Below are 21,262 nucleotides of genomic sequence, written 5' to 3'. Positions count from 1 at the left end.
GGGGTCTCGCTGCTTTGGCCAGCGGCACGTGGAGGGAGAAAGCATGTGGGTGGGTGAGATGGGTGTCTGGGCAGGACACGTGGGTCTAATTTGCTGGTGTATGAGGTGGTGCAGTGGTACCCAGGTACGCGAGCGATGCTGGGATGAAGCCAAGGCGAGGAGCACAGGCTGCATCGTGTAGGAGCACAGACATCAACAGCTCAGCCAGGAAGCAGAGGTGCCAGGGGGCTCTTGTGCCGGGGCTGTGCTGGGCAGCGGTGGTGCACAACAGGTTCTTTGTGGGGAGGAACAGTGCTGGGAAAGTGTCACTGTCCTGCTGGTCTTGGCACCCATAATCTGCTGCTGATACCCTCTTGCAGCATGGAGCAAGCGCACTGTGCTGCCATGCAGGGTGGCTGTGGGGCTCAGCTGGGCAGGACGGGGGCAGGGTTGGCACCCAAGCACTGGGGACAGGCTCTGCAGGCATGGACAGATGCCGTCTGTGTGTCTGCGTGTACTCTACTTGTGCTGTCCGTGCTTGCCTACTCCCAGAACCACCTGCCTGGGCAGTGGCAGAGCCAACGAGCACCCATGGGTGGGGGGTCAGGCTAGTGATCCCAGCTCCTTCTGCACTGCAGCTCTTTGACTCTTCCCAGAGCAAGTCTGCTGCTAATTCCCTCCATCTCTCCACAGTATCAGCAGTCGTCTCCGGGCCAGGCCATTGGCAGGCAGGCAGCAGCGGGCAGCTGGCAGGCTGTGAGGAGCGGTGTCACATCTCCCTGCGTCCCTGCTCGCAGCTAACCCAGCAGAAGGTGTGGGTGGGCTGTGCCCTCCTGACTCCCGGCTCTCCTGCTCCATCTGTTCCCGGTGGGCAAATTGGAGGCTTGGCGTGATGGTGATGCCCTGAGCCCTCACCCCAGGAGCTTCAGGCCTGGATGTTGGTGGTGCTCCTCCCGGACGATGTGGCTGATACTCTGGAGAAGCCCTCTTTTGCCCCCTGTTCTCCAAGTGCCTGAGCTGGTGGCCGGCTGGGACCTGCGTCTCACCCTCTGGGTCTTGAGCTTCGCCTTGGCGGTTGTGCGGATGGAGGGCCAGGTCTACTCTCCAACTGTCAACACGCACTATGGGAAGTTACGGGGCGTGCGTGTGCCACTGCCCAGCGAGATCCTGGGGCCCGTGGACCAGTACCTGGGGGTGCCTTACGCTGCACCCCCCATCGGGGAGAAGAGGTTCATGCCCCCTGAGCCGCCACCATCCTGGTCGGGCATCAGGAACGCTACCCACTTCTCACCGGTCTGCCCCCAGAACATCCACAACGCCGTTCCCGAGATCATGCTGCCCATCTGGTTTACCTCCAATTTGGATATCGTGGCCACATACATCCAGGACCCCAACGAGGACTGTCTGTACCTCAACATCTACATCCCCACGGAGGATGGTGAGTCCCTGCCGGGGTGCCCGCAGGAGGGCGGGGGGGGCCTCTCCGCCCCTCCCCAGCAGTGGTTGGTCTCACCTGGGTGTTGTGTTTGAAGCATGTGGTTGTGGACCCTGCAGCATGCTGTCTGTTTGTGGAAAGCTTTCTCTGGCCACGCAGCTCGCCCTCTTGACCTCAGCTGCCATCTCTGTCTCCTGTGCTCCTGCTCTTCCACGCCTCCCGGTCCCTGTTCCCCCTCCACCTCCATGGCATCGTCACGGGTTCCTCTCTTGTGTTGCTAAATCTGAATCCGACTCTTTGACTGCAGATCCACAGAGCGACAAGCTGGTTTGTGCTCCCCAGGCGCCGAGTGCCAGGTTCTGTCTTGAGTTGGTTCGGGTTCGTCCTTCCTCCCCCCTTCCCACCCTCCCCAGGTCCATGCGCTAGTTGTGGGTGCGGGCTGCGGCTGCGGCTGGGAGGAACACTCTCTGCCTCTCCCTGGGGAGATGCTCCATCAAGGAAGGGACCATAGAGCACTTTTTCGGGCTCTGGTACGGATGGGAGGTTGGGGGCACCGGCAGGCACATCGCTTGGCTGCTCCGCCGTCCGCCAGCGGGAAAGCGGCAGAGAGATGAGCCTGGAGTGCTGGGGACCCACGGGGCACGGTCCCATTGGGGTGAGGCTGGGCGGCGCTGGGTGCCTCCTAGTCTAACCTTTTCCTTTCTAGGGGATCCCACCTGAACTGTAAGTAGAGGGCAGAGGAGGCAGCGCCTGCCTGCACGCCTGCCCCAGCCTCATCGCAACGGGAGCCCCCAGGGATTTTCAGTGGGCTGGAAGGGACCCGCAGTGGGTCTGCTGTGCGCGGCACAGCAGCCTGGCGGGCTGGTGCCTTCTTCTGGGCCATCTGACTCCACTCCTCTGCCCCTGGGGCCCTTGGCCACAGGATGCATTGTGCCTTCCTTCTTGCCCAGCATGGCTGGCCCAGAGTTTTCCTCCCACGGCGACGCTCCCTCCCCACCTCCCGCGGTCCCAGGGTGGCGGGAGGGCGGCAGCGTGGTTGTGATTGCATGCCCACTCCCGCCAGTGGAGCCTCCTGTTATTTTGTAGTCTTTTATTCATTTTACAGTAAAACGGATTTCCAAGGAATGCACCCGAAAGCCCAACAAGAAAATATGTAGGAAAGGAGGTATGTAGCAAGCCGACCGGCAGAGAGGCGCAGAGAGGAAAGAGAGAGAGAGTGAGAGAGTGAGAGGGTGCCTGACTGGCCCTCAGCCCACGGCGTGCTCCTCCGGCACCTCTCTGTGCTGCCATCCAGACCGCGGGCCCTGTGAGCAGCCCGCTCTGCCACCCCCATTTCCCGCTCGGAGGAGCCCCACTGATGCTCTGGCCACTTCTGCTCCCCGGAGACAGGGAGACAGGACCAGTGCCGGCTGGGAGCACAGGTCTGGGGTCAGGTCAGAGGAGGATGCTCACGTTGCTCCAGGCCTTTCAGAACAACTTCTCCTGGGCTAAGCCCACGCTCCCACCTTTATCCCGCTGGCACTGGCAGCCTCCCAGCCCCCGGGTTTGAAGGGGAACCTCTGATGGCAGGTAGCACTTAAATGCACCCGTCTGCTAGATGTGTATCACCCATTGGGGGTGTATGGACCTGTACAAGGAAGCACCTTTGTGATGGGGAACTGCAGCCCATTCCAGGCTGAGCTTTTCCCCTTTTGCGTCTCTGGTCATTTTGCATCCCAAGCTCCTCAGTTAAAAGCATAAAACCTCCCCTGGCTGTGTAAAGGCTGCCATGTTCTGCCCCAGCCTGCAGTCCGGTGAAGGCAGCTCCCCGTTTCTCACACCCCCATGCCTCTGCCAGCCCTGCCAGTGAGGATCTGCTCTCCACCTCCTGGCATGGCAGCATCCTCTCTGAGCCCCAGCCACGCTGTGGATGGCTGAGCACCTCCAGCTCAGACATGTCTCAGCTTTGCCTTGCCTCCACTCACAGGGCTGTGCGGGGCTCATCCTACTGCACTTTGGGGCAAGGAGGGCAGCTCAGTCCCTCCTTACCTCGAAGTGATCCTGTGTTCCCAGCCAACCCCAGTGGCACGGGCCGGGGAGTGCAGACATGCAAATGGGAGCTGCTCAGCCCCTTGTCAGCCACAATGCTTCGCCCATCTTGCTGCATGACCCCCTTGCAGACAGGGAGAGCCTGGGTCACTCTCTGCATCCTAAAGTTGGATCTGCAGGCGGTCGGGCAGCCAAGCTCTTCTGAAAGGCTCCGTGCAGGGCAGGGGTGTCTGGCGGGCGGGGGCTGCCGTCCTGGGCATCCCTCACCGCAGTGGGGTCCCTGCCTCTGTGCCTCCACCTCCCTGCACCCTGGGGTTGGCGGGGCCAGCACAGCTGGGCTTGGAGGTTTGGGGACCGCTTTCCTTCCAGCCATTTTCCCTCCAGTTCTGTTGTTGGGTTTCTTTGCTTTGCTTTTTCCTGTTGCTGTCCTGGCTATTCACACGCCATCTCTCTGAGTGCCAAGGCTGCCCCTGAAAGGGCTGGTGCATTAGGGAGTCTCCGCACGCTGCCTCCGGAGCCAGCTGTGCCAGCAATCGCCAGCCACTTCAAAGCGCTTCCTCTCCTGGCCCTCCCACTGCTACCGGGCTTGGGGACCCTCACTGCCCCCAGCCCTACAGCGGGGGCTGGGGAAGCAGGGGCCAGGTTATGGCTGGAGAAGAGGGACAATGTAAGACATGCAGAAACACCCTGTCTGCTCTGGTGTCCTGGTTTTTCCCTCCCTGCTGGCTCTGTGCACAGGCAGGGTTTCTTTGCAACCCATCTGTGGTTGCCTTTGGTCACCTCCCGAGGAGCTGGTGGGTTTTTTCTGCCTTTGCTGGGCTCTGCTGACTCACGGGCCAGCAGATCCCCAGTGCCGGCCATCTGGGCATCCAGACGCAATGTGGTGGGAATTAAAGCACCCAGACACTGGCGCTGCCCTTTGGCACTGGCCACAGCTCCGGTGGCCATTGGCTCGAATCAAGTGAGTCACTTGCGATAAGACAGAGAGGCTTGTCCACCCCGTGTTGTGTTTCCTGGATTAGTAATTCTTGGGGTGAGGATAATGTACCTGCAGTGATGATTTCCTCGGGCTGTGTGTCATTTGTTCTGGCTTGTTCTGGAATATTCTTTGATTATTATTTCTAAGGTCACATATGAGTGGCAAATAAGCACTCCTCTAGCAGCGCAGGCAGCTCTGCAGTATTTTGGTGGTTCAAAACGCCTCAGCTCCTACCTTACTGGAGTTTTGACAATTTCTGCCACCCCTAAGCTTGGTATATTTCATAGCAGCCAAAGGACTCGGAATTTATCAGAATTTATCCCTGGGACAGAAAACCAGTTGCTCACAACATGCCAGTCTCCTCCATACACATTGGTCCCTTCTCTGGGAGCAAGACAGGGCAGCGGTGCTTTGAGAATAATTAGCCGTGCGTGGAGCCGGGGAGCTGACAGCACCGGGGCTCAGCTGAGGCTCAGGTTTTGCTGTGACAATAGCACTGACCACCCAAAGAGCATGTACATACACGGGGCAGTGCTCTGCACTTTGCTTTGTGCTATTAATGCTTCTGGTCTGTGCTTGGCCGTGGTGGGTGCCAGGATGCTTTCCCCATCTCTTCACCACCAGCCTGGACAAGCCTTGCTGCAGAGCATGAGGAGGTGGGTGTCATTTTTGGAGGGGAAAAACGTGGCTGCCCTGCACATAGCAGCCCTCCTCGTTTTTTACTAACGACTGCCCTAATCTCTCTGGCTGGGGCTGTGCAGAGTCTGTGATGCTGCAGATATAAATATGCCGGTCCAGCATCTTGCTGTGCTGTGGCAGAGTGGCTGGAGCTCCCAGCAGCTCCCGGGCTCAGGATGCAATTTGGTTGCTCTGCAGGAAAAGCATTGTGGCTTTTCCACCGCTCTCCAACAAGTGAACTTGTCCGAGTACCAGCTGAGGCTTCTCTACAGCTGCACATCTTCTGCAGTTCTCTTGCTGGAAGGTTCTCAGTAGCCTCCTGTGAAGGCTGCTGCTTTGCAGAGCTGGCTGGGGGCAGACACTACCCCGGCACTTCACTTCTGCTCCAGGGAGCGATTTGCAAAGGTGAGGGTAGGTGTTTGTGCTGGCAGAGGAAGCAGAGCATGAGAAAATGCAGTGTTTTTATGGAATCTGCTCAAGGATGGAGATAACTCCTCTGCATCACGCGAGGACAGGGAGAGGCAGGGCAGCACCAAGGTGCGCTGCAGTGTTGGAGCAAGGGCTAATGGCTGGAGGGGCCAGGGGAGCTGCCCCTGTCCGTGGGGTTGTGCAACAGCAGGTTCAGTGGCTGTCATCAGTCTCAGTCCCATTCCTTGTCACTCCTGCAGAAGCACCTGAGCCAGTGTGTCCACCAGCATGTGTGCTTCTGGGTGCACGCGGCCGTCAGACACGGTGGCAGCGCTGCTGCAGGCTCCTGCTCCCTGCAGCACTGCGGCTGCTGTGTGGGAGTGTGTGCCCCGGGGAGCTTGCACCGAGGAGGAGGTGCTGGGGCTGCCCACACCCTGAGCAAACATTTGGGTTTGGAAAGGTGTCAGCTTCGGCTCCAGCTCTTCTCTTAGCCACACCATGCTGAGCACAAAGGCTTTAATGACTGAAGCTACTCGCCTTTATCTCTGTTTGCACTGGTGTCAATGCTATTGGCATGGTTTACTTAAGACAGGATAAATCTGGCGTGGATGCCCCTGTTTCAGGGAAAGTGATTGTATTCTTTACTGAACTTGAGCTTAAATCTTCCTAGAGCCTTCAGATAAGAGCATATGCATCCTTCCTATCGGCCTGAACAATGTCACTTCACAGTCAGCTTAAAGTGAAGCAGTACAACAGGCATTCACACTGGGTTAGTGGAGGGAGGTTTTGATGGGTAAGGAGAATAAGAGCCACAAACACTTTGGTTTTTCCAGCTGTGAATCCACAAGCTTAAACCCTGTGAGAGTAGGTGCTGTGGAGCTCTGTGTGGTGGCTTTTGCCAGTGTGGAGGGAGATCTCCTGGGATGGGCATCCTGGAACATGACAATAACCAGTGGAGGGAAATAATGGAGCACAGTGCAAGGGATGGGTGAGGGAAGTGAAGCTGTGGTTGCTCTCATGAGCTGTGGGGCATCAGTGGGTCATCATGAAGGTGGACAACGTAATGAGAGGCAAAAGATCTGCTTGGTTGCAGCAGCCTGTGTTCGCTGTAACCCCAGCCACCCCGGCACCTTCCTGCCAATGGGGAAGGCTCGTGCTTTGCATCTGCCACGCACACGTGCCACTGCAGTTCCCCTTCCCCCTGGTCTGCTTTACTGCTCTCCTGCTTTGCTTAGCTTCCCAGTCCTGCTTTCTACAGTCCCTTCTGGGGTGCGTGTAGTTCAGGTTGCTTTAGGCTCATCCCAGCCATCCTTAAGCTCCACAGCAGTGGTCTCCAGCTGGATTCCTCCCTGCCTAGCCAGGACAGATGCTCAGGTCACAGGGATGTTGCCCACTGCCCTCTCTTACAGCCTGACAGCTCCTCATAGCCAGTTCCTCCATCCCTGTCTGCATGGAGACCTTTTTCCCCTGAAGGAGACCAGGCTGGAGGGCTGCAGCCCAACCGGTCCTGGGGCTTTAACAGCACCAGGGACTTTGACAGTGGAAAGGGATGTCCGACTGCCTGTGATCAGCTTCCCAGCTCTGAAGCACAGTGCGGATGAAGGTTTGCTGCCTGTGGTCTTCATTAGAGAAAAATCCCTATCCCTGAGCAGTACCAAGGAGGTTGGCGCATAACACCGGTTAGCAAATATTGCATGAGTGCTTTGTCATTTAAGTGCTTTCTGGGCTTGCAGCTCTTCCTAATGAAGACACAGTAGGTCAAGCTCGCAGCCTCTTGCAAACAGGCGAGGCAGCCGCACGTGCCCAGCTGAGCGTGCAGCCGGCGGGTGGGCTGGGGAGGCAGCGCACGGGAAGGATGCAGCAGGAATGGGGGATGCTGGAGCTGCGGTGCTGGGGCAAGAGGTGGCAGGGATGAGGGTGGCACTGGGTGAAAACAGGAAAAAGATGTGAGGAGCTCAGCGGATGGCTGGGTGGTGAAGAAGGAGGTGAGGAAGCAGGGCTGGGGCTCAGAGGGGGTAGGTCAGGAGGTGAATTCTGAGTCAGATAAAATCAGGACAGCTCTGGAGACATCCCTGCAGCAGGCAGGAGCAGCTCTACCTCAACTTTTCCTGGCAGTGTGTCTCACGTGGTCTTAAACACCTTCCCAGCCCACCTCCTCCAGTGCTTTCCTGCCCTTTCTGCCCAAAGGTTTTCTTCTTGTCCAGCTTCAACCTGCCTTGTGCAGCTTGGGAGCTGCCTGTGGTCTGCACAGGGGAGAGGGAGTTGCTCTTCCACCTCACCACTTCACAGTGGACTTTCACGTGTCAGGATGCTGCTGTACTTCCTGTCACTCCTGTGCTTCCAGGATTTGCATGACGCAGCCTTCTCCAAAATTTTCTTGCCTGCTGGATTTTCCAGATTTCTGGTCATTGTTCCTCCAGTCTTTATCCAGCAGGTCATGGCTGCTGAAGGTGTTTTGCAAGCCTCTTGCCCCCATGGAGCTGCCCCATGGCCATTTCAGACCTCTCACTTTCCCTTCACAATTTCCTTTTGAATTCCAATCTTGTCCCGCTCCACCTCTGTTATCCAATCCCAGTGTCACCTGCGTAATCCCACTCCCAGAGTGGCAGTGAGGACAACTCCCTGATTTTGTCTTCCTGGCCAGTTCCCTGTTCATCTTGTCATAGTTTCATCCAGCTGTGGGGCTGCCTCTCTCTTGTGGGAGCCTTGCTGGAGGCTGTGCTGTGGTGGCGATGTGGTGATATTTTCAGGGTATATATTTTCTGCCTTGATCAGGGCAGGCTGGTCGGTGCCTTTGCAATCCTTGGTGAACCGTGCAACTAGTCTTTTAAAAAGGGAGTTGGTACAGGATGGAGCAGAGCAGGGAAGCACCCGTCACGATGGCTCCCTGCAGTGTGCCCTGGTGGTCTCATGCTGTGGCACCGGTGGTTTGCGGCACAGCCACGCCAGGCACAGCAAGGGGCCATGCAAGGCGTGACAGGTAGGACTCCCACTGGTGGTTGGTGACCACCCAGGGCAACCCTTCATGTGGGCTCTGCTGGTGGCAGGGGACAGTTGTGCCCGGTGGCAGCAGAGCTGGGAGCAGGGGTCCTGCCTGCATCAGGGCAGTAGGAGAGAGACCTGTGCCCCGGCACAGGGAGCTGAGGGTGTGCAAGCAGGTGGGTGCCAGGCTGGGATGCAGGAGGATCAGTGAGTGCTTGGAGAGGCTGATGCTCCCCAGACCCGCTCTCCTCCTCCCTGCCGCCCCGGCGCTCCCCGGGGAGGATCTGGAAGGGGTCCAGCCAAAGCGGCATCCTGGCGTAGCTCCCAGGGCAGCCCTGCCCGCGCCACCGTGGCTCTGGGAGAGGTGCAGTGTGAGTAGCCAGCAGTGCTGTGGGGCGCAGGCCTAGCCCCACCGTCTCTGCTGTCATGCTATTTTTGAATTCTCTTTTGTTTTTTTTTTGTTTTGTTTTTTGTTTTGTTTTGTTTTTATTTCCTTTCGTTTTCCTTTTTGTTCTGTCTCCTCGTGTTTGGTCCCTAGGAGCCAGCGCTAAGAAACAGGGCGAGGACTTAGCGGATAATGACGGGGATGAAGATGAAGGTATTTCTGTGCTCGAGGCTGCCACTGCATGACACGCAAAGCAACTCCGTTTGCCCGCCATCCGCTGCCATCCCCAGGGAGCCCTGTGTGTGTCCGTCTGCCGTGCCAGGCAGCTGCGCGGGGCGGGGGGCAGGCTGGCCGGCTGTGCAGGGCGCCCAGGTCCTTCCCCTCCTTGGGACGGGGTGGGGAAGCTCGTGGGTTTTTTCGCTTTAGGAGAACTTTGCTCCTGCTCTGCTTGAGCGAGGGCAGGGAGGAAGCATGGCAGCTTGGGAGGAGAGGAGCCCTTGGGCACCTTGGCCCATTTCACCCTGAGCCTGGTCACATTCCACCTCCAGCCTCATCTCTCTGGAGTCGGTGACATGCAGCTGGGAACCAGCGACCTCCCCCTCCACCCTTCTGGGTTCTCTTGTGGGCACCACTGTAGGGTGGCCATGACAGCAGCTTGGTACCCTTGTCACCCGCAGGGTACCTGGCCATGTGCAGGAGACCCAAGGTCCACTCAAACGTGTTTTCTGTAAACTTCTGTCCACCCAACGTGAACGAAGTCTTGCTTGCAACCAGAGCATCAGCACCAGCTGAGGCAGAGCAAGCGGGCTTTCAAGCAGATGTGATTCTAGATGTATGCCAGGGCTAAGCAAGCTGCAGAATAAGCTACTTTTAGTAAAATGGGGTTGTTCGTCTGCAGGGTATGGAGTTGTTGTGTTTGGCTGCAGGGATGTGAAGAGGAGGCAAGAGGAAGGGTCGGCCAGGGTGCAGCCCTAACGTGCCAAGGACAGTAAAACCTCATGGTGTGCAGGAGTCCCAGGGCAGCTCAAGCATGGCCTGGCAGATGGCGTTTAGGATCTGGGAAAGAGATGAAAAGCTTTTTCCTTGGCAGTACCAGAACCCTGTTGTATTCTCCCACTAACCTGTGTCCCAGGATTTCTTGTACCAGGGCATAAACTGGCATTCAGCCTGAGTGACTTGACTGTGCTAAAGCCCCACACACTAAAATGTGCTGCAGCAATTAGGAGCCATTCATTCCCTGGTACGTCTCCATGCATTGCTGCCATTCTGCTGTGAGGATGTCCCTTTTTGTGTCAGTGGGAGCGTGTGGCAGGGAGGAGAGGACACAGGCACAGGCACAGATGCTCCTGCCCTTCACATTTCAAGCAGGTGGCCCTGGGAAGCGTTGTCCTGCCAGAGGGGACAGCCTCTGCCGCACAGGCAATGTCTGTCCCAGAGGAGCCGCGAGTGCATTTTCCTCTGCAGGTCTGTGCTTTTACGTGGCTGCATCCCGGCAATAGGAAAAGAGCTGGCAGATGTTTTGCCTACCCTCATTCTCCTGGAGGGAAGAGGTTTTCTATATGGAAAGGAGGTCACCCTTAGCCATGCCGCAGGCCACAGCTGGAGGTGGGGATGGCCAGAGGTACCTGTCAGCCTGCCCCACAGCCCACCGCAATGGGCCGGCCGTGGGGAGGAGTGGACGTAGGCAGGGGTTAGGTGAGTGGGAAGGGAGCATGTGCAGCCTGCCTGGGCATCCCTGCTGAGTTGGTGCATCTCTGGCGTGGGAGTCCCAGCCCTGCAGGGACCACAGCAGGGCCAGGCTGCCAGGACGGTGCAATGCTGCGGGGAGGAGGCAGGCAGGGAGCAGCAGGTGGCCTGGGCATCTGAGGTCAAGCAGGCCCAGCAGAGGATGCCGGCCAGCCCAAGCAAGGCACTGAGTGCAAGTGAGCACAAGGGAGGTGCTGGCTTGCCAGCCCAGGAGAGGGCCGGGCACTGCAGGCATGTGGGACCTGGCACCAGCTCCACGATGGGTACCGCTACCTCCTCTGTGTAATGTGGGTACCAGAAGCCAAGCACGGGTGTTCCTTCCTTACACCCAGGTTCAGCTCCATGAGGGATCCCAGGCCAGTGAGGCAGAATGGGCAGGACGTCCCCCAGAGACAGGGCCAGTCAAGAGGGAGCATGGCTGCTCCTTGTCCCTAGGCTACCGCAGTCCTTCCTCCCCAGCCCTTGGGATCCCATTCCCCATCCTCACTCCATATCTCATGCCCTGTCCTCGTCCAGACCCCGTGCTCACCTCCCTGACACACACACGTGCACACACTGTCTGCCTCATCACCATGTCTGTGTCTGGGCACTGGGGTGCCATGGGTTCACATCCAGGCAGCCAGCAGGTTTCTGCCTTCCCAGAGGAATGGGAAGGGAGGGTGGGAGAGTCAGACGTTGGAGCACCTACCAGTGCCCCCCTGCCTTCCAGGTCCTGCACACCCCCATCCCTGCCCCCTCGCAGTGCCAGCTTCCAGGACTCCTGGAGCCAAGGGCTTGGGTCCAGCCAAAGACAGGACATGGGGCTGCATCCCGGGGCTGGACTCTGCAACTCCCACCTGCAGTGGAGGTGCCGCTGCTCTGGCTCCCGCACGCGGCCAGAGCTCGGCTCCGGGGAAGAGCAGCCAGGTCCAGTCACCATCTCTCCCACATGTGCTGAGACCTCCGAGGGGACAGCAGCATGGGGACAATGCAGTGGCTGCTGCCACCCAGAAAGGGGCTGGCGGGTCGGTTCAGTGTTGGTTGGCTTTGGAGGTCCACGCTGCGTCCCCCAGGAGAGCTCTGGATTTGGTTCCTAAGTCGCCTCCCCAGTCCTGGCAGCTGGCATTGCCCTCGTCCTTGGTCTGCCTGTCAGGCAGGGTGCTGCAGCCATCGGCAGGGTCCTGTGTTTAACTGCTTCTCCTTCCAGACATCCGGGACAGCGGGGCCAAGCCGGTGATGGTGTATATCCATGGCGGCTCATACATGGAGGGCACGGGGAACATGATAGACGGCAGCGTCCTGGCCAGCTACGGGAACGTCATCGTCATCACCCTGAACTACCGCGTTGGAGTGCTCGGTATGGGCTGTGCTGCCAGCATGGCCAGGCAGCAGGATGAGACACCACAGCCGACTGGGCTTGAACAAGCCGGGAAGGGGGTGTTGGGGGCATGGGGCCCAGCGGGATGGGGCTGCACACTCAGTGCTGCCCCTGCCCTCTGCCCTGGCCACCGAGCCGGGTGCCACGTGGCAGTGTCCCCAGTGGGCAGTCGCAGCATGGTCTGGCTCCTGGCACCGGCCCCCCCAGGCTCATTTACACAACCTGGCTCAGCTGAAAGCAAATATTGGTCTGCGGTTAAATAAATAATAAATGTATTTACCCAACATCTCCTCCTGAGAGGGCTCAGAGCAGTGAGCTGCCAGCGGGTGCTTCCTTGCAGGGAACCCGCAGCTCTCCCTCCCCAGACAGGGGCTGCCTCCAAGCTGGCTGAGCTGCTGGGACCCCCACATCCGCCCACTGTGGTCTGGCTGTCCACAGAGAGGGTCACCAAAGGGTGTTGGATGCCATATAGAGGAGGGTGGCTGTCACATTTTCACGAGCACTGGTGACCTAGAGAGGTGAAATGGAGACACGGGGTCTAAAGGCAGTGTGGTCCCCTGCCTGCTGCAGCAGAAACCCCTGGGAGCTGGGACATGGGAGATTTGCCTGGGGCATCACTGCTGCCTCCCTTAGCAGTGGCAGAAGAAGGGCTGTGGAGGTCTGAGGTGAGCTTCCCAGCCAAGCTGCTGGCAGATCCTGCTGTCTTTCTAACCATCCAGCCTGGCACAGGGCAGCACATCCCTCTGACAGCCTCCGGACCCCACAGTCTCTTGGGAAGGATGCCAGTTACCTGGTAGAAAATAGGCTTTTCAGTAAAAACAAGCCTATTCAAGACCTTTCAATATTAACAGTCAGGACTTTACAATGGATAGGTACAAATTTAAGGGACATAAGTCACAATATGAAATAAGACTTAAATGGTGCCATCGTCATCTCTGTTGAAGTGCTGCAGCATGCCCAGCCAGAGCACCTCCAGTGCCAAAACAATGCCAGCACTGCTCCCTGCCTGCTGGGATTACCCACCTGGATTTTACCTCAGGACCATGGTTTTGGCTTCCTGCTTTGAGTTAAAGCAAATGAAACTCTGATAGCTTATCTATCTCAGGTGTTCCCCTGGTATTGAAAGCATTTCTCACCATCTTCCTCACTGAGAGCCTTTGTATTTTAAGCTGCAGTCAGTTCCTCTCTGCTCAGCCCACCTCCTTACATTTATAGAGCCTCCCTCGGCCCACGCTAGTCCATGGAAAGCGTTGGCTGTGCACGCATTCATCCTGCCTGCAGCCACTGGGGCTTTCTTGGCTTTCCTTGGAGCATACCTGAGATGTCTGGACTTGTTATTAGCACAGGTGGTAGTTCGGGTAGGACAGAGCTTCATGGCCATCACCCTGTCACTGCTTGCAGTTGGTTGGAGAGGCTCCCCGAGGCTTGCAGCCACACTCGCAGCCTTTCACCCCCTGTTGTGCTGTGCAGAAGGTGGCTGGAGCTTGATGGTGTCCCTGCTCCAGCTGAGAACTCACAGGACTCTGGTGGGGGGGGTCTCATTTTGTGATGGGACAGGGTCCCATAGTAGCTCCCTTAGGCTTGGGGAAGGGAGGTGGGAGGTCAGGACACCCCCTGCTTCCTTATCCCTAACTGGGCTCCCCTTGGTCCACAGGCTTCCTGAGCACGGGCGACCAAGCTGCCAAGGGCAATTATGGGCTGCTGGACCAGATACAGGCACTGCGCTGGGTCAGCGAGAACATCGCCTTCTTTGGGGGAGATCCCTTGCGGATCACCGTCTTCGGCTCCGGCATCGGTGCCTCCTGTGTCAGCCTGCTCACCCTGTCCCACCACTCTGAAGGTAGGTGCCAGCTGTGCCCAAGGATGCTGCAGCTATGAGCAAGCACCCTGCTGATGCTAACCCTGGAAAGTGAGCTGCCTGGGTACCACCGGCCACCCTAACAAAGTCAGGGCTGCTTTTTAGTCACCAGGGAGAGCCTGAGCCAGGGTCAGGAAGTAAAACCTCATCGCGGGCACGGAGAGAGCAGCAACAGAGTATGTGGGAGCCAGGGATGGAGCTGGTCCTCCCAGTGCATGGGGCTACAGCCCAGTGCCAGCGCCTGGGTGTGGGGAAAGGTGGGGACCCCTCCTGCGGTGCCCTGCCCAGGTACCTGGGCTCGCCCATGTGCAGGTGTGGTGGGGGTGTGAAGAATCATGCAGGGCACCAGGAGCACAGATCTCAGTGCTAGGAAAGGCATTCATACTGCAACAGAGGGGAAGCCAGACCTGAGCCTGGTGGGGGGATGGAGGACTCCATCTTGCAAGGCTGGGAGAGCTGGAAGTGCTGTGACTAGTGAAACATGGGTAGAAGTGGTATGATTTATATCTGTAAATATAGCAGAGTGTTTACTCTAGATAAAGAAAGGAATTTTTTTATGCTAAACGATTGTATTGGCGTAAGACCAAATGTAACCCATTTGCAAAGACTTCTACATTGAGTATTGGGAGAAAAAAAAATAACCGTGCTACAGTCACATTAAATGAAATGGGCATAAAATGGCCTAAAGAAACCACCTGTGCCAGAGCCCCCATCTCTCCAGGGATGGGGCAGCCGGCTCTGGAGCATGGTGGGGGAGCTGTGCTAAGATGCGGCCTGCAGACTAGATGGGTTGTTTTTTATCGCATCAAAATAAAACTCATAGTGATCAAGAGCTATTAATGAAGCTGCTAATTTGTGCCTGCTCTGCCAGGCGCTGCAAGAGGCAGCCGCTGGAGACTGGTGCAGTGCATGCTGTGTCTGGCTGCTGGGGAGACCCGCAGCTCCCCTGCCAGCCTCAGCCCTTGTAGACGGGTGGATTCCTCGCCAAGGACCAAACTGCTGCTTCTCTCCCCAGTCGGCCATGCCAGGGCAGGAGCAGTCACTGCTGGGGAAACCTCTTGTGCTTCCTTTGCCCCATCTCCTGCTCTGTGGGGGCTGCTGCCCTTTGCTGCCAGCTCTGGGGATGCTCAGACCTCGGCTGGACAACCCACCCAGCACCCTGCTTTGAGCAGGGCTTGGCCCAGACAACCCCAGAGGTATTTTCAGTCTCTGCTACCGTGCAAAGCAAAGAGGAAATCAGGAGCTGGCAGCAGCTTGCAGCACCAGGCACCCTCTGGCAGAGCCCTGGTCCCACCACTTGCTTCCGCTGTGCCGTGGCAGCCAGCTCTGCAGGGCTCGGGTTGCGTCGGGACCCTCATCTCCGCAGGGAACAGGCAGAAGGGGCAGAGCTGGAGGGCTCTGGGGTGGTGAGTTGCAGGGTGGCGATGCCTCCCTGGGGTGCTTGTTGGGCTTCAGCTGGGTGCTGGCATGGAGGAGGAGAATGCAGCAGGTCTGGGCTCTTGCACACTCCTGGGTGCTCCTAAGTCAGGACATGGCTATGCAGAGACATGGTGTAGGGGCTCCATCAGGGATGTGACCAGCTGTTGGTGGCACAAGCTGCCTGTGCTTCCCCAGGCAGCGGTGGGCAGGGGCAGAGCCCAGCCCGGTGGGTCTGTCTCGGAAGTGATGCTGCTGGCGGGGAGCAAAGCTGCTGCTGGGACAGCATCTCCTGGGAGCCAGGGAACCCCCACCCTGGCTCCTTGGCATGTGGATGAGATGATGGTGCAGAGCAAGCAAACTCATGGCCGGTCTCCAATCTGTAGGCTGGGTACAGCTTTCTAGGGCACCAGGAGGTGACAAACAGAGCTTGTGACTTCTCTTGTCCCAGCGCATGGGACTGTACGTCAGGTACTTGGCAGAGTAAGGACAGTGCGTGCAGACAAGAGCTATGGACATGGTGGCCAGGAGCCAGGAGCCTCCAAGCACTTCTGCTGGGGGAAGGCGCGTGTACCCCTGCAGAGCTGCACCGGGGGTCTCACACAGGCACTCAGCGTTTCAAGGGAGCAAGGACAGCCCCATGACAATCACGCTGCTGTGCCTGCACCATTCAGAGACCGCCTGAGACCGTACCTCCTGGCGAGCGAGTGCCGGGGTCCAGTGAAGGCACAGGCAGCACTGGGGGTGCAGGAGAGGGCTGACCAGAGAGCAAGGACCCCAGGGTGCACCCCGAGCCCGGCTCCTTTCACCGCCCGGGAGGCTCCGCTTCCTCACCGCCCCTTTGTATTCCGAGCACAAGCGCCATTGACATGGGGCTGGAGCGCTGCCATGCATTCCTCCGCCTGGGCCAGGGCCTTTGTGGCCCCGTTTTCCAGGGCGAAAGTCCACTCCCTCTGTGTTCCCGGTGGCAGAAAGGCCCTCTTTGTGCATCTGGCAGCGTACTCCTGCAGGGCCGGATTGGCACTGAGCAGCCCCAGCTGGGCAGGAAGCAGCGGGGAGGGGGGCGAGGGGGACCCTGACAAAGCGCTGGGGTGGGACTCGCAGGGTTAAATGTCCTCCAGCAGGCATTAACCCTCCCAGTGCTGCCAGCCTGCAGCCTGGCTGCTCAGCAAAGCCAGTGCCAGCCAAGGCTGGAGGATGGTGCTGAGCTGGGGCAGCATGTGCCCCTCAGGCGCTCAGGCAACACGTCCTTGAGGTGGCTGGGACAGCACGGGCTGCTTGGCAAGGCCAGGCTGTGATGCAACCACTGTCCTTCTCTTCCCTGCACCAGGACAGAGTGATGCTGGGCCATTCTCTGCAATGGGATCCTTGGAGAGCACAGCAGCCCTTGGTTGCTGCCGTGAGCAACCCACTGCATGCCCAGATGAGCTACAAAGATCATGAGGGGTCTGGAGTATCTTTCCTGTGAGGAAAGGCTGAGAGAGCTGGGTCTGTTCAGCCTGGAGAAGAAAAGGCTGAGAGGGAATCTTATTTGTGCTTATAAATATCTCAAGGGTGGGTGCTGAGGATGGGCCCAGACTCTTTTCAGTGGTGCCCAAGGACAGGATGAGGGACAACAGTCATGGACTGAAACACAGGAGGTTCCATCTGAATATGAGGAGAAACTTCTTTACTTCAAGGGTGCCAGAGCCCTGGAACAGGCTGTCCAGAGAGGCTGTGGACTCTCCTTCTCTGGAGACATTCAAAACCTGCCTGGACGCACTCCTGTGTGATCTGCTCTGGTGAACCTGCTTTAGCAGGTGGGTTGGACTGGATGATCTCCAGAAGTCACTTCCAACCCCAATTGTGATTCTGTGATTCCATGGTGGCCCTGAGCTGAGGTCCCCATGCAAACCAGGCTCAGATGGCAGCATAGCCCTGGTCAAAGCCAGGCTCAGGCTGGTGCGCTGGGTCCTTGCAGGGATCCAAGGGCATTGATACCTTTTCCATGCTGCATCCTGCACTGCAGCGCTGGGATGCTGCAACAGCAGTCACCCAGCTGTGAGCTTCCTCCACTCCTTGCCTGTCTTGCAGGTCTCTTCCAGAGAGCCATCATCCAGAGCGGCTCCGCACTCTCCAGCTGGGCAGTGAACTACCAGCCTGTGAAGTACACCAGCATGCTGGCCGACAAGGTGGGCTGCAATGTGCTGGATACGGTGGACATGGTGGACTGCCTGCGACAGAAGAGTGCCAAGGAGTTGGTGGAACAAGACATCCAGCCAGCTCGCTACCACGTGGCCTTTGGGCCAGTAATTGACGGGGATGTGATCCCGGATGACCCAGAGATCCTGATGGAGCAGGGCGAGTTCCTCAACTACGATATCATGCTGGGAGTCAACCAGGGCGAGGGGCTGAAGTTTGTAGAGGGTGTGGTGGACCCTGAGGATGGTGTCTCGGGTAGTGACTTTGACTACTCAGTCTCCAACTTTGTAGACAACCTGTACGGCTATCCCGAGGGCAAGGACACCTTGCGAGAGACCATCAAGTTCATGTACACGGACTGGGCTGACAGGGACAACCCCGAGACACGTCGCAAAACTCTGGTGGCCCTCTTCACTGACCACCAGTGGGTAGAGCCATCGGTGGTGACAGCCGACCTGCATGCCCGCTATGGCTCTCCCACCTACTTCTACGCCTTCTACCATCACTGCCAGAGCCTGATGAAGCCTGCGTGGTCCGACGCAGCCCACGGGGATGAGGTGCCTTATGTGTTTGGGATCCCCATGATTGGCCCCACAGACCTCTTTCCCTGCAACTTCTCCAAGAACGATGTCATGCTCAGCGCCGTGGTGATGACCTACTGGACCAACTTTGCCAAGACAGGGTGAGTGGGGATGGGTGCCTGGGGGGGGGTCTGCACCCACTGCAGCTGCACCACTTGGGACCATGCTGTGGTGGCAGGGTGTCAGGCTGGCATGGGACACTGAGGCCCCCGTGCCCAGATATCCATGTGCTGCACCTTCACTGGGGTCAGAGCATCCACCACACAGTGAGAAGCTGGGACCGTGGCCAGCCCCCAGGACAGGACCCAGCCAAGCTCAGGGGTGGAAAGGCTGGTTGGCCTTGGTTATCATGGGATAGATTTGACCCAGGGCTGGAGTGCTGCCCAGGCATGCAGGACCTCTCACCGGCCCACCCTGTGCCACCATTGGCAAAGGTAGTCCCAGCCTCCATCTCTGCGTCCAGCTTTCCCTCCTTGCCTCTCCAGCTTTTCCTGGTGCTAGCTCTGTTTTGCCTGTGTTTTGCAGGGACCCCAACAAGCCCGTCCCCCAGGACACCAAGTTCATCCACACCAAGGCCAACCGGTTTGAGGAGGTGGCCTGGTCCAAGTACAACCCCCGCGACCAGCTGTACCTGCACATTGGGCTGAAGCCACGAGTACGGGACCACTACCGAGCTACCAAGGTGGCTTTCTGGAAGCACCTGGTCCCCCACCTGTACAACCTGCATGATATGTTCCACTACACCTCCACCACCACCAAAGTGCCGCCACCTGACACCACACAGAACTCCCACATCACCCGCCGGCCCAACGGCAAGATCTGGACCACCAAGCGCCCTGCCATCTCACCCGCCTACAACAGCGAGAATGGGAAGGAGAAGTGGAGCCCGGAGCAGGAGGCGGGCACCCTGCTCGAGAGCCCCCGCGACTACTCCACCGAGCTGAGCGTCACCATTGCCGTGGGCGCCTCCCTTCTCTTCCTCAACGTGCTGGCCTTCGCCGCGCTCTACTACCGCAAGGACAAGCGCCGGCAGGACACACACCGGCAGCCCAGCCCTCAGCGTGGTGCCGCCAACGACATCGCCCATGCGCCCGATGAGGAGATGCCCTCCTTGCAGGTGAGCCAGGGGCACCATGAGTGCGAGGCTGTGCCGCCCCACGACGCCCTGCGCCTGGCCGCTCTGCCCGACTACACCCTCACCTTGCGCCGCTCTCCGGACGACATCCCGCTCATGACCCCCAACACTATCACCATGATCCCCAACTCGCTGGTGGGGTTGCAGACCCTGCACCCCTACAACACCTTTACCGCTGGTTTCAACAGCACGGGGCTCCCGCACTCACACTCCACAACCAGGGTATAGCTGCCCGCCGCGGCGCACACGCATGCACGCACGCACACGCACGCAGCAGACACTGGCAGAGGGACCAGCGGGGCCAACGGAGCCCCCGGACGGAGGGGCAGTGCCCACAGACAGTGCGGCACCGAGCCCGGAGACCTGCGGGGTCCTGGCACAGCCAGGTGCCCCATTCTTCCCCCAGCGCTTTCTTTCATTCCTATCTAACTTTTGAGAAGTGCTTTGACTCTCCTGGCTCCCGGCTGGAGGGCCCTGCAAGTCACCCTTGGGCACCAGTGGGTGCAGGGGGGACACAGCGTAGCCCCTGCACTAATGCACCAGCACGGGCAGGCAGGGGAACCCCCCCAGTGGCTGCAGCCATGGGGCTCCCCACACCGGGGCTGTTCCTCCCTGTGGGGTGATTGCATCCTCAGCACTGTGCATGCTGAGCACCTCGGGACTGATGAGGAGCGAGACCAGGCATCCCTCTCGGCCGGTGCATCCCCAGGCAGCCTGGCATCCTGAGTGCCCTGGAAAAGGCTCCTTCACTGTGTCAAGAAGTGGCCCTGGGCCATGGTGCTATAGGCAGAGGGAGCGGGCAGGGTCTGGGGACCCAGCCTCGTGCTAGGTGCAGGCGCTGGGCTGGGGACTCCGGGACCCCAGGGACCCTGGGAACAGGGCCCTGGGCTGGAGACTTGGCACCTCTGCCCCTCTTTGCGCTGCAGAGAATCTCTTTTGTGTCAGTCGTTTCTCTTTGCAGAGACGTTTTTTAAGCAGATCTTTAGTTCTTTACACACTAACGGAGTCGCCGCGTTTTGTCCTTTGTAAAGATTTTAAAACCAAGTGTTCTTGATATAAAATAAAAAGCCAGTTAGAAGCCAGCGTGTGCGCGCGGTGCTGGCCCCCCGCAGCCCCCACCTGCCGCGGGCGGGCACCAGGCAGGGCACTGCCTCCTGCACCGCGGGGCTGCACTCTTTTGTATTTTTGATATTCTCCCTCCTCTGTCGCCCATGCCCATGTATCTCAGCCAAATAGCCTACCCAATGGCCCACCCGCGAGCATTCCCTGCCCTGACCCACCCCACTGCCACCCACCACCCCGCGTGGGCATCACCCACTGCAAGCACCGTCTGCCCACCCCCATCAACCCAGGGCAACCCCCCAACGCTGTGTCCCAGTGCTCCCCACCCTGCCCTGCTCCCCCGGGAGCATCCCACATCCCTTCACCACTGCCCCAGGGCCGTGCTGTGCTCTCTGTCCGCCGCGCTGCTGCTCAAAAGCACAGTTTGTGGCAGGGCTGGGCAGCTCTGCAGGGCTGGCAGGAGCAGGGCGAGTTGCACAGCGACTCTGCCTCCCACCTTGCTCCAGCTGCAGCCTTTTCCCCCCATCGTGCGGTGACCTCAGCTCCGGCACCAGGGGTGTGCAGCTGGGATAGACACCTGGGCAGGGGCTGCTGGGGGTGATGCAGCCTGCATGGTGCTGGGAGCACCCACCTTGGGGTTGGGGCACCTGCTGGGCTGGTGGCAGCCACCGAACCACATGTGGCTGCAGGTATCCAGGCTCAAGGCGATGGGCTTTGGTGCAGCTGGGTGTGGAGAATGAGCTGCCTGGGAGCCCACAAGGGGCACTACAGTCTCAGCCCCCCATGGTGGGCACTGACACCTGGGGTTTGGGAAGGCAGGAGGAAGGGTCGGGTCCTTGAGGGGACACCACACGTTGTCCCTGTGCAAGACGGTCCGGCTGGCAGACGCTGCCCGCACTGGCGGCCGTGACGCACCGGTGCCGCCTGGCCCTACTGCCTGGGGCCAGCGCACCCCCGGCCCTGCACCCTTCCCCAGCCCCCGCCCCCGGGCAGGGCTGAGGGTGAGGATGCTCTTTGGAGAATGTATTTATAGCCTGTCACCCGCGCAGAGT

The 21,262-nt window shown here is 58.9% G+C and overlaps 1 protein-coding gene across 4 annotated transcripts; it reads left to right on the top strand.

Annotated features, from left to right (window-relative positions):
* Positions 1-939: 939 nt before the first annotated feature.
* Positions 940-20,683, top strand: NLGN3 (neuroligin 3; the record flags this gene model as incomplete). Of its 4 annotated transcripts, XM_082061911.1 has the most annotated exons (7): positions 940-1,417; positions 2,520-2,579; positions 9,028-9,087; positions 11,807-11,956; positions 13,632-13,817; positions 17,325-18,114; positions 18,539-20,683. In XM_082061911.1, the coding sequence occupies 7 exons, from the start codon at positions 940-942 to the stop codon at positions 19,374-19,376; spliced, it is 2,562 nt and encodes an 853-aa protein (XP_081918037.1). In that variant the 3' UTR covers positions 19,377-20,683. The 4 variants fall into 4 exon arrangements, with proteins under 4 accessions (XP_081918037.1, XP_081918038.1, XP_081918040.1 ...); XM_082061914.1 differs by lacking the exon at positions 2,520-2,579 and having other exon boundaries at positions 1,096-1,417; XM_082061913.1 differs by lacking the exon at positions 2,520-2,579 and having other exon boundaries at positions 1,096-1,433; positions 9,035-9,087.
* Between the last annotated feature and the right edge of the window lie 579 nt (positions 20,684-21,262).

This window comes from Streptopelia decaocto (genome assembly GCF_964273445.1).
Source record: "Streptopelia decaocto genome assembly, chromosome: 10".
In the NCBI taxonomy this organism is placed as follows: Eukaryota; Metazoa; Chordata; class Aves; order Columbiformes; family Columbidae; genus Streptopelia; species Streptopelia decaocto.
The sequence above is the reverse complement of the archived record's forward strand: the minus strand, read 5'-3'. Positions and strand labels throughout refer to the sequence as shown.